We start from the raw sequence: 18401 nt of genomic DNA, 5'->3' as shown, positions 1-18401 counted from the left end.
TTGTGAGACGGATCCGGATGCGGTTCCGTCTCACAAATGAATTGCAAGGACGGATCCGTCTCTCCGCTTGTCATGCGGACCGACGGATCCGTCTTGTACATTTTTCTCATTTTTACCGATCTGTGCATGCGCATGCCGGAATGACGGATCCGGCATTCCGGTATTCTGAATGCCGGATCCGGCGCTAATACATTCCTATGGGAAAAAATGCCGGATCCGGCGTTCAGGCATGTCTTCAGTTTTTTTCGCCGGAGAGAAAACCGTAGCATGCTACGGTTTTCTCTTTTGCCTGATCAGTCAAAACGACTGAACTGAAGACATCCTGATGCAAACTGAACGGATTACTCTCCATTCAGAATGCATGGGGATAAAACTGATCAGTTCTTTTCCGGTATAGAGCCCCTGTGACGGAACTCTATGCCGGAAAAGAAAAACGCTAGTGTGAAAGTACCCTAAGTGGGTATGGATGTTGGGCGGAGCTCCTATGTCCTGGCAGATGCCTTTCCCTTCCTTCCTTTTTTTTTGGCAGAGATTTTTTCATCCACATTGATCGATGCGAATGAAGAAATCTGTGCCGTTAATTTTTTTCTTTCAGCCCAGAGGCTGAACGAAAAAAAAAATAATCTCATTACCTGTATGCTCAATATAAGGAGAATAGCAGAAACTCCTAATGCTGGCCATACATGTAATGATTGCGGAGACCCTCAAATGCCAGGGCAGTACAAACACCCCACAAATGACCCCATTTTGGAAAGAAGACACCCCAAGGTATTGAGTCCATGAAAGATTGAAATGTTTGTCCCAAGTTAGCAGAAAGTGAAACTTTGTGAGAAAAAAACAAAAACAATTTCCGCTAACTTATGCCCAAAAAAAAATAAAAAAATTCAATGAACTCGCCAGGCCCCTCATTGAATACCTTGGGGTGTCTTCTTTCCAAAATGGGGTCACATGTGGGGTATTTATACTGACCTGGCTTTTTAGGAGCCCTAAAGCGCGAGAAGAAGTCTAGGAACCAAATGTCTAAAAATTCCCTCCTAAAAGGAATTTGGGCACCTTTGTGCATCTAGGCTGCAAAAAAAAAGTGTCACACATGTGGTATCGCCGTACTCAGGAGAAGTTGGGGAATGTGTTTTGGGGTGTCATTTTACATGCTGGGTGAGATAAATATCTTGGTCAAATGCCACCTTTGTATAAAAAAAATGGGAAAAGTTGTCTTTTGCCGAGATATTTATCTAACCCAGCATGGATATATGTAAAATGACACCTCAAAACACATTCCCCAACTTCTCCTGAGTCCAGCGATACCACATGTGTGACACTTTTTTGTCGCCTAGGTGGGCAAATGGGCTCACATTCCAAAGAGCACCTTTCGGATTTCACAGGGCATTTTTTACAAATTTTGATTTCAAACTACTTCTCACGCATATGGGCCCCTAAAATGCTAGGGCAGTATAACTACCCCACAAGTGACCCCATTTTGGAAAGAAGACACCCCAAGGTATTCCGTGAGGGGCATGGCAAGTTCCTAGAATTTTTTATTTTTTGTCACAAGTTAGCGGAAAATGATGATTTTTTTAAATTTTTTATTACAAAGTCTCATATTCCACTAACTTGCGACAAAAAATAAAAAATTCTAGGAACTCGCCATGCCCCTCACGGAATACCTTGGGTTGTCTTCTTTCCAAAATGGGGTCACTTGTGGGGTAGTTATACTGCCCTGGCATTTTAGGGGCCCTAATGCGTGTGAAGTAGTTTGCAATCAGAATGTGTAAAAAATGGCCTGTGAAATCCGAAAGGTGCTCTTTGGAATGTGGGCCCCTTTGCCCACCTAGGCGGCAAAAAAGTGTCACGCATGTGGTATCGCCGTACTCAGGAGAAGTTGGGGAATGTGTTTTGGGGTGTCATTTTATTTGTTCCTCCTTGACGTGCCGGCGCGTCATCACGCGAGATTTCCTGTGAACGCGTGCACAAAGGAGCGCTTCAGATGGTTTTTGGAGGTGACAGGTTCTCTTTAATTATTAAAACTAAGCCTTTCAAGCCCACAAGATCAGAAAAGTGTAGAAATATTTAAAGTAATGTAATGTTGAGACAGGGGAACCAAATGGTACCTTAATTCCTTTTGTGTCTTCTTCATCAAAGGACCCGATGTCAAAGGCATCAGCTGCATTTACCTCTCCTCGAGGAGGAATCAGTGGAGGAGGATACTACAGGAACACAACAATATGTCATTAGTCTTTTTACAATCCCAGCCTTCATCTACAGTTACATTTTTATCTATTTTGCAAACAGGTCAATATTATTTTCTCAATTAAAAGCCTACAGCAGGAGTTAATGACAATCTGCTCTGGCATTAGATAAGAGACAGGTCTTAAACAGATTGCCCTAGGAAAGTTCTACCCCGCACAGGAGCTGTAGTAGAGGTTTCTGTAAGCAGAGGGCATTACTGATGAGCAGAATTGGATGGTACAGGGGAGGGGGCTTGTCATAATTATAATACTGTAATAACTCCAATAATTCCAATTTCTGGTGTGTTATTGGCTTAATTAAGCACCTACGGACCAATCCTACAACCTTCCACTTCTACTCAATATGAATTTCTAACATGCTGGTCAATATTGCAACCGCTTCAGGATGCATTCATTTTTTTTACACCACTTCTGCAACCTCCACAATGAAAAAGGAGCATATGGTAAGAGCATAATCAAGTGATCCCAACGGTTTAGCTCCACATATACACAACTTGTGGATCATGAACTCTTACCTTTTGCATATACACCTGCTGCCAATCAATGCCTTTAAAGAACGGGTGCTCCTTAACTTCCAGCGCACTACAAGAAGAAAAGAAGTTAATAGGACATTTGGAGTGTTCTCGAACTTCATGCTCATTCATCCAGCTTAAAAAAAAAACAGCCGCAGAAAGATTTCCCCATTTATAAACCATTATTAAGGACCCACTTTACTGTGAAGCTAATGGATTGTATTACTCATACTTTCTAAAATGTCTGCGAGGGTCTGATGACTCAAATATAAAAAAAGAAGGCGATTTCAAAACAATCCACTTATACTGTGTGAACCATATCATATTGCCATGCACAGCACGCATCTTCTATAGAGATGAGAGAATTGTTTTGTACAAATTGATTAGTTCATCAAAAAGTTATTGAGCAGCGAGGGCCTGTCCACGTTGCTCAAGAGGCTCCTCCCTGGGGGTGGACACCTCGCCCCCAGCCCTGGTAATCTCACGTCCAGACCTGTCATTCAAGCAGTAGGGAGGAACTTCTTGAGCAGTGCGGTCTGCCCCTAATTGCCTAATTATTCTTATTGATGAACCAATCGATTTGTATGAATTGATTCACTCATCACTAATCTTCTACAAAATGGAGGCAAACTCACTGCTAAGTGCACGTATGCAGTTCTTAGAGCTGAAAGTCAACTTCATCCACTGGGTGTGAACCCTTTACATTAGACCCATCATTTTGAATAGCTGTAATCCCATGTACTGCCTTGTGGTACCCAATCATCACCTATCCCCCTGCCCATGCTTGTATCACAGGCACAATGTATTCTAGGTAGGCATGCGTGAATATAGTAGCAATGTACCCAGGCACTGGGCTCTTACTTCCTGTGAGGTCCCAAATGGAGAAGACAGGGCCACCACACATAAAGTTGAGCATACTCTTTCTATATCACCAGTGTATAATTGAAGGTGTCTCATATATTCTATGTGATAACTGTATGTTATTTCTGGTGATATCAAAAGCTGCTGTAGTAGGATTATAAACACAGATTGATTCATGAGATAGTAGGGAAAATGGGAATATCTATCATCTTTAATATTACTGATCAGTCACACTCCCCTATTTCCCTAGAGAGCATGACAGGAGTTATTAATATTACTTATTAAATGTTTTTTTTTTTAAATCAGATAATTTTTATTAATAGTTTTTATGAAAAACAATGAAATACAACAAAAACAACCCCTCCCTTGCAGGACTGCAACTTAGAGAAGGTCCATAGTAAAGTCACTGTTAGACCTCTTTCACACAAGCGAGTTTTCTGCGCGGGTGCAATGCGTGGCGTGAACACATAGCGCCCGCACTGAATCCTGACCCATTCATCTCAATGGGTCTGTGTACATGAGCGTTTTTGTTCGCGCATCAGTTCTGCGTTGCGTGAAAAACGCAGCAGGTTCTATATTTTGCGTTTTTCCTGCAGCCTTGGCCCCATAGAAGTGAATGGGGCTTCAGTGAAACACACATTGTATCCAGAAGCAAGTGCGGGTGCGATGTGTTTTTAACTGATGATTGCTAAGAGATGTTGTTTGTAAACCTTCAGTTTCTTTTATCAAGCACGTAAAAAACGCATCAAAACACATTGCACCCGCGTGTAAAAAACTGAACGCAATGGCAGACAAAAACTGACTGAACTTGCTTGCAAAATGGTGCGAGTTTCACTGAACGCACCCTGAACGGTATCCGGACCTAATCCGTCATGCTCATGTGAAAGGGGCCTTAATGGCTTGCCAATAAAGTTCGGAATTGTAGATTACCACTTGACTCTGTGCGATTCTTTTTTTAATACTTCTGTTGTTCTTCTGCGTTGCACACATTCAGACTCATCTCACATTCCCATACACACTACTTTATAAATAGCCAGTCCCCATCTTGCATATCCTCCTGCCAGGTGATACCAATCCTACATCTCTCCTCATTATAATTCTACACTCCTACTGTGTCTAGTCTCCAAGCATCTTCACCATATAGAATCTTCCCCTAGTACCACCTATCCTATCATACAAAAAGACCAGAAAGTGACATTTTAAAGGGATTCTGTCATCAGATTTGTGCCCTATAAGCTAAACATATGGCCATGTCGGTGCCCAAGGGGTTTTACGTTAATCCAGGGTGCCCGCCCGCTCCCCTCGCCGTTTGGTGCCCAGCGCCGCCTTCCTCACCTCAGCGCCGCCTCCTCAATCCACCCGTCCCTCTGCCAGATCCAGCGCCTGCGCACTAGGCTCAGCCTGATGCGCAGCGGACTCCTGGCAGCGGCTTCGTTGAGCAAAGTGCGCATGCGCATCAGGCTGAGCCTAGTGCGCAGGTGCCGGATCTGGCAGAGGGATGGGTGGATTGAGGAGGCGGCGCTGAGGTGAGGAAGGCGGCGCTGGGCACCAGACGGCGAGGAGTCCGGGCGGGCACCAAGGATTAACGTAAAACCCCTTGGGCACCTTAGGTAGGTGAGTGACAGCTTATAAAAACCAGTTTTTTGGGCTAATAGAGCCACAAGCAGGTTTAATAAGGGAAGTTTAGGATTCATGTTATTAGCAGCGACATGGCCATATGTTTAGCTTATAGGGCCCAAATCTGATGACAGAATCCCTTTAATGTTGCAACCATGAGGCCCATATCGTCTCAGATTTCTTAATATTACCTCTTTTCTGATAGACAAATCGCTCCAATTGCATCAAGGTATGAACTTTCTCTACCAATTCTTGTACTTTTGGAGGATTTGGAGCAATCCAATAATATGCAATTAGCTTTCTTGTCTGATATAATATACGTCTAATAGCTATTCTCTTTTCTGGAACTACAGACAATGTCTTAACATATCCCAATATACATACCCAGGCTGACATATCTATTTTTATACGAAACACTGTGTTCAGTATTTCAGTAACGTCTGCTCAGTATTGTCTCAGTCGTGGACAGTTCCACATTAGGTGTCCCACATCTCGGGCATCGGTCATCCTCCCGATATCCCATTTTTTTCCATTACTACTGGAGTTCCATATACTCTATGGAGTAGATATAATTGAGAGACTATGGGCCTCACTCACTGCCACTTCAGGGAATTCCTGTAACACTTTATCCCACTGTTTCACTGTCAATTCAGCAACATCCCGGTGTACTTCCATATGACTCCTATAGTGGAGTGAAATTACTCCATTAGTATCTCCATTTGGGGTAGAAAGATCTATAAGGCCTGGTTCACGCCTGAGCGTTTTACAGCACGTTCCTAAGCGCTGTAAAACGCTCAACAGGCGAAAACCCATGTTTCCCTATGGGCATGGTTCTCACCTGCGTGTTTTACAGCACATACGAACGCGCTGTAAAATGCTCTACACCCAAAGAAGTACAGGAGCTTCTTTAGGGCGTATTGTCGCGTGTTCGCGCCCATAGACTTCAACGGGAACGCAACAAAACCTTGTGTGCACGTAGGTTATCGTACATGGCCCAGAACTGTCCTCTTTGCTGTCGGTTCGCAATCACAGGATGGACACAGAACCGTCGCCTACTCAGTCTCCTCCTCCTCAAACGCATTATATGCACTGCAGCAACTATTGCTGCAGTTCGTCGTTTGCAGAGATCCATGGTTTAACAGACTGCAACCAACACACTCTCCTCTGTACATAAACCCACAGGAAAGGGAGATGGTGCTCCGCCGAAAGTCTCTTTCATTGGACACCTCATGTAGACATGGCTGTTTTTCATTGGACGCCTCTGTGGTCAATCGCAAGAACGCGCGTATGACGCGTGTTTCCCATTTCCAAAAACGCGCTGTAATACGCCCCGAAAACGTCCAACAAAAATGCATGTAAAACACGCTTATCAAATACACTCAAGTGTGAACCAGGCCTTATAGGGTGTTTTGCAGCAGGTGCTACCACTCCCTGCTGCTCTTGGGACTGTATGGCATGTCTTATCTGCAAATATAAATTTTACTTATTAAACGTTAACTCATATTCCCCAAATTTATTGGCGAGCCAGCCAGGTAATAAAAACATTAATTATTAAATATTAATATTTTGGCATCTGCAAGAAAATGGAGGAGGATTCACTGAGAAGTGCATGCAATATATCACACATTACACACTGCAGACTTTATTACAGCGGCTGGTATGCTATGGTGCCCTTGCATTAGCAAATCGTCTGGAGTAGGCTATGAACCTAGATCTTCGTGTAATACAGACCTGCCTCCCTGGCAGCCAAGTCTCTTGCTCACATCTCTTTGGAGAAGACCTTCCAAGAGGGACTTCAGTTCCGGAGTGAAGGAGTCTGGCAGCTCCACATTCTTGACATGTTTAAGAAAAGAAAGATTGTAGCATATACATTTACAAGGAAATGGAAGAGAAAGTCACAAATGCACACCTGATCTAAGAAAGTACCTCCGCCACCAATCAAGCCAGAAATTGAAAGGTGAATGTCCACTATATTGCCCAATTTAGCTATAAAAGAGCTAATCTTACCATAGTCAGGGTCATCCTGTCAATCTCATGTTTGTCTTTGGTTTTATGCTGTCTGAAAGGGCTGTGCCTGCAGGGGAAGAAAATGTAATCAGGCTTTCTGTGCAACGACGACCGATACTTGCTCACGTTATATATATCTAAATATAAGCATAAATTTGTAGGCTCCATTTCCAATTTTGCTTAAAAATACATGTCCTGTGTAAGAATATTAGGAGGCAGTGGTGTGAGAGATCCCAAGCTATGGCATTAATAAAGAACTATCAGAACATGGTTACTATGGTCCACCTAGTTTCATTTGACATGCTCACAGTAGTATAACTCCTGACTGTTGAGGCACGAAATACAACTCAAACTGGGGAAGTAAATTTCTGTAAGATCTCAATCTTCAGTAAAGGTCCCAATGCCAAAAAAGAAAATGACAGTAAGCCAACACTGGGATTTTCTACACCAGAGTAGAATGTAAATTCCTGTAGTATCCTTACAGGTTTTGCCATGTATACTGTGTATTTTAAGTGTTAACAGGTTGAAGGAATGGAAAGTCCAAGATGGTCAAGCTATACAGCTTAGATAATAAAAGTTTATCATACAATCCAAGTACTATAAAGAACTTACTTCTCATTCTTCATTATTTATCTATACAGAATACATTTTGTAAGGAGTACACAACAATCATTTAGCTAACTATCCCATTTGTACACTAGAGGGCAGTAGAGGCTTTTCTTCTTTACAATGCTATGAAGGACATCATACAAGGTCAGTGCAATCATGAAAGTCTATGTAATGGTTCCCAACAACAACTGATATATTCAGATGATGATCCCTGGAGAACCCATCATGCTGCTAAAGAATGACTGCATAGGTTAAACATCGATCAGTAAATTATTATACAAGAGTATAATCCTCCATTTCTAAAAACATGCATTATCTCATAGGTGTCAGAACGATGCTAATTATTTACTATATTTGCTACACTCATAAGATCATATGAGTGCAAGACAATAGTCCCGCGAGCGGCACAATGCGCACAGCATCATAGTAACCTATGATGCTGTGCGCTCAATGTATGCGGCTCCGAGACATATGGCCCGCTCACGGACCGTATTTCTCTGAGGGCATACGGTCGTGTGCATGAGCCCTTAAGGGCAGCTGGCACTGTTTTAGGGCTCATTCAGACGACCGTATGAACGGGTACGCATCCGTTCCTCAATTTTGTGGAACAGGTGTGGATCCATTTATTTCAATGGAGCCGCAAAAGATGCGGACAGCATAGGCATTTCTATCATATCAGTGTTTTGCGGATCTACAATTTGCGGACCGCAAAACACTATGGCCATCTAAATAATCCCTTATGCTGTGTTTTTTCCACATGAAAATCTGTGCGTAGATTGCATTGCATGCATATACCCTAAAAATGCATACATTCACCAACATGTTTTTGCAGGGGGCTTTTTCTGGCCCATTTCTACTACATGTTAATTGTCAACATAACAGCTCATGCCACAACCACATTACTTTTTTTTTGCATCTGATCTGAATTTTTTTGCTGGCCTGGATGTGGACCCATTCATTTAAAAAAAATGCAGACAGCATACCATGTGCTGTCTCTATATATATATATATATATATATATATAAACACGTCCTATTCTTGTCTGTTTTATTGACAGGAATAGGACATGGGGCCTGTGGAAATTGTGAGACGCACACAGCCGGTATCGGCAGTTTGCGGACTGCATAATACATACAGTCTTGTGCATGAGGCCTGGAACATATCCCATCCTGTATCATTTGTTTGGTAGTCAGAAGAGGTCTAGCTAATGTTATATTCCCTGTATTAGGATCTACTGACAAACTGCAATACTTTTATCAATTATCTAATCTGCTACTGAACAGTGAAAATTTCACAGGAATGTGATTAGAATAGGGCGGTTATCCAGTTCTTTGAAATTAGATTGTGGGGGTCCGGCTCTCTGCACCACAAATTGTCAGTATTAAAACCTATTGTGCTCCCTTACTTCTTTCACATCCAAACGGGGTGTGTATTTGCTACAGACTTTCTACCGCAGAATAGTATCTGGAAAATCTGCAGCATATCCCAGTAGCAGCAATGGATGAGATTTCACCAAATCCCAACCATACGATGCAGAAAAAAGAAAATCCACATCAGAAATCGACCTGCAATGCGGATTTTAAACCTGCGCCATGGCAAATTATGATCTCACCCTTTGAAATGCGGATTGTGGATTTTGCTGTGGAATCGTTGCAAAATCTGCTGCTGAAAATACGTCCCATGTACCTGCACCCTGATCGCACAACAACCCTTTCACAGTACTATAGTCCTCATGAAAACGTTTTCTTTTTGCCACTTTTCAACATACAAACTAGCTCGGTTGTAGGACAGGGTACAATTAATTACTGAATATGGTGATGTGATGGTTTATATCAGGTCAGCAAATTCAGATTTTATTTTTAAGTAAAAGGTTGCATCTGAAGTGATCAGGAGAATCCACACATGACGAGCCCAGACAGATGCTGTAGGGGAGTCCTGCCCTTTTGGACACTCTCCTGTGGGTGCTCAGGCGTGAACGACAATGCATTTGCTCAGTAGCTGTTGAGGTTACTGTGGTGCTCATGTGTTCCCTCAATCCAGGTGGAAAGTCCTGTTCAAACAAACAAGTGGCTGTCTCTGCTGCTGAGAGGCTAGGGGTACGGTATATCACAGCTCCTTCAGCTCAGTTTGGATTTTGGCCATTTCATAGGCCAAAAGAAAAGCCTCAAAAAAGCTTGACGATCAGCGTTTTTAAGGCATTTTTGTCCATATAGTGCGTTTCAGCAGCTATTTTGTTTTAATTATGTTTTATGCTTTTTCAAATTCTTGCTGTTTTTATTTTTTATTTTATAGGAAAGTATGGTCACTACTAAGGATGAGAGAACTTCTGTTTTCAAGTTCGGTGTACAAGGTTCGGATTATCTAAGAATTCAGTTATGGATTCTGCTACCACGGTCTGTAACATATGGTCCGTGATAGTGGAATCTATAACAGAATTCTTAGATAACCTGAGCCTTGTACGCCGAACTTGAAAACACAAGTTCTCTCAACGCTAGTCAATACCTCTGTATAGCTGTATGGGAAAAAGCAGTCCGCAAAAAAACAAACATAAAAAAAGAAAACACGGATCACATCCGTATGCCATCAGTTTTTTTTGCGGATCCATTGTAACAATGCCTAAAACAGACAAGAATAGGATATGTTCTATTTTTTTGTGGGGCTACGGAACGGACATACTGATGCAGACAGCACACGTTGTGCTGTCCACATTTTTTGCAGCCCCATTGAAATGAATGGGTCTGCACCCTATCCGCCCAAAAAAAAACCTAAAAAACTTAATGGACACAAAAACAAACAACGTTCGTGTGCATGTAGCCTAATACAGTGCAAGCTAAAAATCGCATCCACACACTGCAGAAACAGAAATTTTGACATCTGCAGCATGTCAATTCTATGTGAAGAATTTCATTGAGAATTTAAATCTTCGCAGTGCAAAGGGTGGAATCTAGAGCAAATCCACTATAAAATAAGTGTATTTCGATGAGGATTTCACACCTAAAAGCACTGTATTCACATCCAAAATTCGAGTGGACAACCTGCAAATTCATACGTGTGCAGTTTGGCCAGAGAGTGCCTTGGCATGAAAGAGATTTTGTTGCAAAAATATCTGTGGCTGGAATACGGTTCCATTCATCTGGATGTGGACTGCAGAAATCCATGTGCTTGCAGTCAAAACAACCCTATTCAGATGAATGTGACGGATTTTCTACATAAATCGATGGCTGTGAATTTGACCATCTCCACTGCAAAGGGTGAAGATCCGCAGCATAAACGGACATGCTGCGGTGTTCAAATCCGCACCACAGGTCAGTTTATACAGCGAGTGGATGTGATCTCTTAAAATGTCATCCAGTGATGCATACAATTTTGAATCCTCAAAGTACACTGGAAGTGCATTACATATGTGACCACAGGCTTTAGGCTCGGTGTGCGAGTTACACCCAGCATCCACCCAGATCGCAACAAACAACATTCACGGCAAAAGGGAAAAGCTGTGCGGCAGCTCATACTCTGCGCTTGAAGCACTGAAGCCTATGGGCCTGCTCCCAATGTGCTACTAATGCATTTTTATAAGCATAACCTCCACTAAAATCAAGGACAAAGCTATGTATGACCTCGCTTTTAAGTGACAGGACTCATGCACACAAGATAATTTTTCTTCCAAATCCGATCTGCATACTTTGTGGGTCGGATGCGGACACATTTACTTCACAGGTGTGCTGTCAACATCTGTAGGTGTGAAGCAGGGTGGATAAAAATCAATGATTTAAAAAAAATATATATATACAATTATTTAGATCAGATTTTTTTTTTTTTATATAAAATGCTTTTTGAGGAAAATCTATTACCATCCAAAGGTTTTTGTAAGATTATTGGGCAGTTTCTCTGCCTACAAGATATTATCACAGATTCTTGGTTTACGTTTGCAGTTCTCAAAACTGAATCTGACTCAGCAGAGATCACATGCCTCTTCTTCACAGCAAAAATGTTATAACATGAACAGAGTTGAGAAAAAGACCTACTTGCATATTATAAGTTATACCAGCAAGAACTTGTGTATTGTACTTGTTTTATGTAGAAAACTATGATTTAAATCGAGCCTTACCGACTAGTAATTTAAATCAGTTTGATTCAAATCAAATCCACCCTGGTGTGAAGTGCACTCTCCACTCAGCTTTTTTTGAAAAATCCCATATAAACAAATGGAGAGCATTCTATGTATTTAGAGATAGCTGCCGGTCTCGGAGGTGGGACCCATACCTATGTGGCTTGAGGATGGCATATCCTAGCAATATGCCATCAAAGACCCATAGGACACAACCCCTTTAAGTGGATAAAGCATCTTTAGCTTTTTAGGGCTCATGCACATGACAGTAGCCTGGATACCAGCCGTGTGCATTCTGCGTAACGGAGCGCCCGGCCCATAATAGGACAGTCCTATCCTTGTCTGTAATGCGGACAATAATAGGACAAGTTCTCAATTTCTGCAGATGCCACGGAACAGACATATGGATGCAGACAGCACACAGTGTGCTCGCTGCATCTTTTGCGGCACCATTGAAGTGAATGGCTCCACATCTGACCCACAAAAAATGCGGATTGGATGTGGACCAAAAATACGTTTGTGTGTATGGGCCCCTATACCGTTTTTACATATCTTATTACAGTGACAAAGCGAAGACTTGCTTCCAGCTGTTGATAGGTCCGGCTAGATCTTACTACCCTGTACTATTGGGTAAAAGCCCTTGATGACCTGATGCCAACATCAATTACTCTGCTGCTATTTCTATTCCAGAGCTTCCTCTGGTATAAAGAGCTCTTATTCCGCTGACACTTATCAATGAGGGGAAAAAAATAACATCCATTTTCAGCCATCCCTAAATTAGGTTTCTGAGCCGCTTAAAAGAGCAGCAAAGCTTTGTACAACTCTGTTGTACAAATGATACGGTCTGTGGATTAAATGAAAATGATGACGACAATTAAAGAATGAGAAAACAGAAAGCACCAGCAGCTGCCAGTCTATGGACTGATAAGACAGCGTAATGTGCACAGGCCATGCTCCGCAGAATGGAGTTTGAGCCTTGTGGTATACAGAATATATAGGTCATTGTGGTGGGTGGATCACACAGATCACATCTCTAATGCCAAGGGAATACTGCATTTCACTGTCCTTAAATAATACATTTGGAAAGGTTGTCATTTTGGGCTTCCGAGAGCTGATATTCTACAAGAATTTTCATTCATCCTCTAAATGTAATCAAAGAAAAGCCACAGAGCAAACAAAAATAGAGATAGCCTCTAAAAGGCAAACACACGGAAGCGACGTGATGTACAAAGTTGAAAATATGGCCCAAATTAGAGGCGCACCCTGAAGAGAGAGGGCTTCAATGCCAAGCTCAGTCTCCCTGCATATTTGCCAACTGTCCTGATTTTGCAGGGACAATCCTGTTAACTGAGTAGTGAAAGAGGTGGGGCTTGGGCAAGCCCCACCTCCAAAATGGACACTTCGCGGGTATACCATGACTCAAAGGGGTTATCCCATGACTAATATAAAAAAGGTAAATCCGAATCATATAGTACATCACAAGGACTGTATGGCTTTTTCAGTATTTAGTGGTCCTCAAAAAACGGACCCGCAAGAAATACGGATGACGTCTGTGTGCATTCCGTTTTTTGTGGAACGGAACAGCTGGCCCCTGATAGAAAAGTACTATCCTTGTCCGTAAACAGTACTATCCTTGTCCATAGGCTACTTTTACACTTGTGGCAGAGTGATTCGGCTAGCTATTCCGTCGCCGATCCGACCATCTGCATGCAAATGGAGAGCATTTGTAGACGGATCAGTCTCACAAATGCACTGCAAGAACGGATCCGTCTCTCCATTTGTCATACGGACAAACTGATCCATTTGTATTTGTTTTGCCACATATTTAAAGGTCTGCGCATTTTTTCATTATTCACGTCGTAGAAGACCACCCTGAACATGAGCGCTCAACCTGCAGTTAGAAGAAGGGCACAGCATTGCTTTTCTATTGGCTCCTGGATGTTACGCACACACAATACACTACAGTTTGGTCAAAGCTAATGCTTTCCGGGGGTGGGGGGATGCGCATGAACTTTCTGAACTCCATATTGCTTTCAACATAATGGCCTATAAAAATATAATCAGAATGACCACATTAGCAGCCATTACAAATTCATTCCCCTCTAGATATATGCTGTAAAATCTTTTCGGTGATGTACTGCATATTTTATAGGGTATTGCGGCACACGAGATACGCCTTCTGCATGATACCTTTTGTTCCACGGTGTACTTTCTACCATTTCCTACCACATAATTATGTTTGTATTGACACAGAGCAGAGCTGTTCATTCCCATCTAACATGGAGTAGAAAACTTTACCTAGGCAGCTATTATTTTCTCCCAGACAATATATTTCCAAGTAGGGAGATTTTGCCGGAGTCCTTTGGAGGGCTGGTTCCTATAATGTGCTGGCAGGCCATTTTACATGACACTCGAATACCCGTGAATCTCTCAGCTCCCATGTAATTTATGGTTGGAAAGACACTGTATTATTGATGACCCTGATGTCTTGTGTTTCATCACTTTTCAATGTACTGAATTCTGCAACTGTACTTTATCTGTACCGCTAACTATTTGAGGCCAGGCTTCTTTAAAAGGGTATTCCTATCTTGGCCTTCCATGGCTGCACTGCTGTTTCCATAACTCCCATAGCAGTGAATGGGAACTATGCAAATCACGTATCACAGCAAGTGACGCTGCTTCAGGTATCGCGGAAGTTACGGAAACAGGAGTTACAGGAAAGGCGGAGCACAGCTGACTTGGATGCTTCCGTAACTCCGCCTACCCTGGTCAGTGCTTACTCTGGGTATTCTCAGAAATACCCCTTTAATTAGCATTTAAAGGGAATGTTTTAGTAATCTTTTCTAGAACTTTGCATTGGATGTTCTTCTGTTATTTCTCCCAAATATTTATGAATAAACTGACAACCCCCTTGTCCAAGGGGTGTGTCCCTACACACAGACTAATGGACTATATCACACTGTATGAGGACACCCCCCCCCCCCCCCAAAACAGGTAATATCCAAGCGTCAATTTATTTGTACGTTTCTAGCAGGAATAACAGATTTTTTATATAGTTCATTCAAAAATGTCTTACCCTCTCAGAAGTTTGAAGAGCATACACCCTAGGGAAAACCAGTCTGCGCTGCTGTCATATGCTGTGCCTTTCTGCAGCACTTCTGGTGCCATGTACCCGTGTGTTCCTCTGGAATTTCAAGAGATAGGACAATTAACAACTTTTAAATGAGATATGAGGTTGGTATCACATGATCTAGCAATCTTGGCCATCGCAACACCACACTGTTCAGACTCCAAGTTGTGAACCCATTAAAGTAATGCCAAATTTACACAGGGAAATTGTCATGCCGATCATCAGGAACAAACCTTAGTATAAACGCTTGCTCCACATAATCAGTGTAAAGCACATTAAATCATAGTTTGTGGGCATGTTAGAAAATCCTGGCTTGCCGGTGGTAGATTGTGTTATGCAATAGGCGCTCTGCTGCCGGCAAACAATGAGACAGTATACAGTAGAGACGAGCGATGCATCATCGATCGTTCGTCCCTATACTGAGGGGGAGATTGCTGCATGTAATAGCGAGCAGGTGACTGACGGGAGGGAACGCTTCCCCTCTGACAATCGTCTGCTCTATATCTGTCCGTGTAATAGGGTTAGTGTTTGGCTTATCTGCCAAACACCTCTAACACAGACTAGACAGTCAATTTATCTAATGACAGTTCTCCTTGATATACATATACAGCAAAACTGGGGCTCATCCTGTCATTGTATTTTAGATATGTTTAGCTTTTATGTCAGTTTGCGTCTCATACTCGTGGAGGATTTATCATAATAAAATTGTACACAACGTCCTCATACTCCAGCTGTGCTCCGCTGCTCATGTGTCCTATGCTTCGGAGATTGTATCATCTGTTAACATACATGTCTATAAATGGAAGTCAACTGCCACCGAAATGGGGCTCACGCCTGGAAAGGTGAAGGGTCGTTTGATTCATCAGGAATAATTGCCAAAACAAGCAAAAATATTCTACAAAGACCATTAAAAAAAAAGTCTGATAAAAACAAAAAAACAGCCCATTTTTGATGGATGCTTTCTAAGAAACAAACGTTAAAAATGGCTCCCTTTAACTGCATGGGGAAAGCCCTAATTTTTAATGCCCGTTTTTCAGTGGCCAATAAAAAAGCGCCCTGCAAATATTCCCATAGATTTCCATTGTCCAGAAAATGGCCATGTGACAGCTGTTGTGTGAACCCTAAGAAAAGTTTGCATTCTATGATTAGAAATCAGAGCTTCTAGTTTTGGATATATAGAAAGCACAGCAAAAATAAGAAAATCTTTATCTTTGGCCAGAAAAAAAAAAATACGGCTCTGTTCACACGTGTGCCATGGCTTCTGTTTATAACAGCGGTAAAGACGCTCTGCCAGATGCACGATGAATACTAACGGTGCCAGATGCGCCCCCCCGACTTATAATGAGATCTGTCCGATTCCACCCCGGTGACTTTCTTTTTGATGCAGCAGTATTATTCTTATTAAATGTGACAGGATCTGCGGTGGAGCCTCTGACGCACACGTGAATAGCGCCTAATTGTACAGATACAAATAACGATGAAATGGTTTCTCAGTAGCTCTAATGCTGACATAGTTTGAAATGAGGTCACCTCTTATTTGTATGGTCATTATTACTTTCCAGAATTTTTCAATTTTTCACAATAAAAACATCTTCAGACGACCAGCGGTGAATACAAAGCTTATTGAAATAAAGAAACCTGGGTGTCATCCTTTCATTTTACACCAGGGATGTCATTGATAACGTATGTTTTACATCCAGCATTTTCTAACTTGAGAAAGCAAGCGAGAATGAACCTGAAAGCTAACAGTAGTGTAAGAGCGCATCTATTGTGCATGCTTAAACTGCCACAATGAATCACATCTGATGACTCATAATTATTAGAGCTATTTAAAGGCAGCAGTGATTGTTTTAGGGCCGCCTCTGAAGAAATGAGATTCCCGAGCAGCGCTTCAATGCTATTATCAACCGCAATTACAGAGAAATTCTAATTTATATGGTCTTGCCTATGCAATTCTACCTATAATTCACTCATCTTCATTTTTTGAAGGGTTTTCTCATATCATATTAAAAGTCCAAGGTTTACTAGATTGTCATCACATTCTGCATCCTAGAAACAATCGCTGTACTGTGCTGAGGAATATGTTGGTGCTATATTAATGAATAAAGTAAAATAGTTCATATGGATGTGGTCATAATCATCAAATAACCAGGATAGCTACCGCTAGTGGGAATGTAGTGCTGGTGTAATAAACAGGGGAAATGACAAGAACACACGAGGACTGCAAACAACCTGTCCCCCCCCGTCCCCCCGTCCCCCTGTCCCCCTCTTTAGGTGGTCTATAAAATCATACACGCCATACAGAAAAGGCTTTCTTTAATGCACATAGAGATTTGTTCACACTTAAAGGGAATCTGTCACCTGCTTTTACCATTTTAAGCTGTCACCATCGCTATGTTCACTAAAGTACCTTATTTCCTGCAGTCTTCTTTTTACTTTATTTCGTTTTGTAGTTTTGATATAAAAGCGCTTTTTATGTTATGCTAATGAGGCTCCAAGGTGCCCAGAGGGGCGTTTTTTTCACTCTCCGGTGCCCAGTGACGCCCCCCTGCAGTGCCTAAGAACGCCTCCTGATCCTCAAATAACCTCCCACAGCCCCGGCAAACAGTTCCACCCCCTCCCCACATCATAGTCTACCTTCTAGAAATGCCCCGTCCTTCTTCCTGTCGGCGGCCAGAAAACTCGCGCAGGCGCAGTACCGCCTGCGCGATCATCAATGTCCTGAGGGCAACAGCGCTCAGGTTACATCACTGGGCTCGACGCATGCCAAGTGAGACTTTTGAGGCTGTTGCCCTCAGGAGGTTGATGAGTTTTCTGGCCGCAGACAGGAAGAAGGATGGGGCATTTCTATAAGGTAGACTATGACGTGGGGAGGGGGCAGAACCGTTTGCCGGGGCTGTGGGAGGTTATTTGAGGATCAGGAGGCGTTCTTGGGCACTGCAGGGGGGCGTCACTGGGCACCGGAGAATGAAAAAAACGCCCCTCTGGGCACCTTGGAGCCTCATTAGCATAACATAAAAAGCGCTTTTATATCAAAACTACAAAACTAAATAAAGTAAAAAGAAGACTCCTGGAAATAAGGTACTTTACTGAACATAGCGGTGGTGACTGCTTAAAATGGTAAAAGCCGGTGACAGATTCCCTTTAACTTTTACATTTATTTAAAGGGGTTGTCCCATTAAAACAATTTATCTATATACACAGTTTGAATAGCGTGACAGACACGCAAGAGCGCTGCTCCCTTCAACTCTATGAAGCGGCCGCAGATACTGTAGCCGAGTAAAAGCACCTGGCTATCTCAAGAAGTCCTATAT

The 18401-nt window shown here is 42.3% G+C and overlaps 1 protein-coding gene across 3 annotated transcripts in view; it reads right to left on the bottom strand.

Moving 5' to 3' along the window:
* GRK3 (G protein-coupled receptor kinase 3) overlaps positions 1–18401 on the bottom strand; it is a 287657-nt gene that overhangs the window by 22378 nt on the left and 246878 nt on the right. For 2 of the 3 annotated variants that reach the window (XM_044275379.1, XM_044275380.1), the window contains exons 13-17: positions 15034–15141; positions 7244–7310; positions 6968–7074; positions 2762–2828; positions 2109–2204 (exon numbers count right to left, since the gene is read on the bottom strand). In XM_044275379.1, the coding sequence (XP_044131314.1) occupies positions 2109–2204; positions 2762–2828; positions 6968–7074; positions 7244–7310; positions 15034–15141 (445 nt within the window). The remainder of the gene's footprint in view (positions 1–2108; positions 2205–2761; positions 2829–6967; positions 7075–7243; positions 7311–15033; positions 15142–18401) is intronic. The other variant, XM_044275381.1, reaches the window with a different exon arrangement.

The sequence above is a fragment of the Bufo gargarizans genome, chromosome 1 (assembly GCF_014858855.1).
Source record: "Bufo gargarizans isolate SCDJY-AF-19 chromosome 1, ASM1485885v1, whole genome shotgun sequence".
Lineage (NCBI taxonomy): Eukaryota > Metazoa > Chordata > Amphibia > Anura > Bufonidae > Bufo > Bufo gargarizans.
This window is presented reverse-complemented; position numbering and strand designations above follow the sequence as displayed.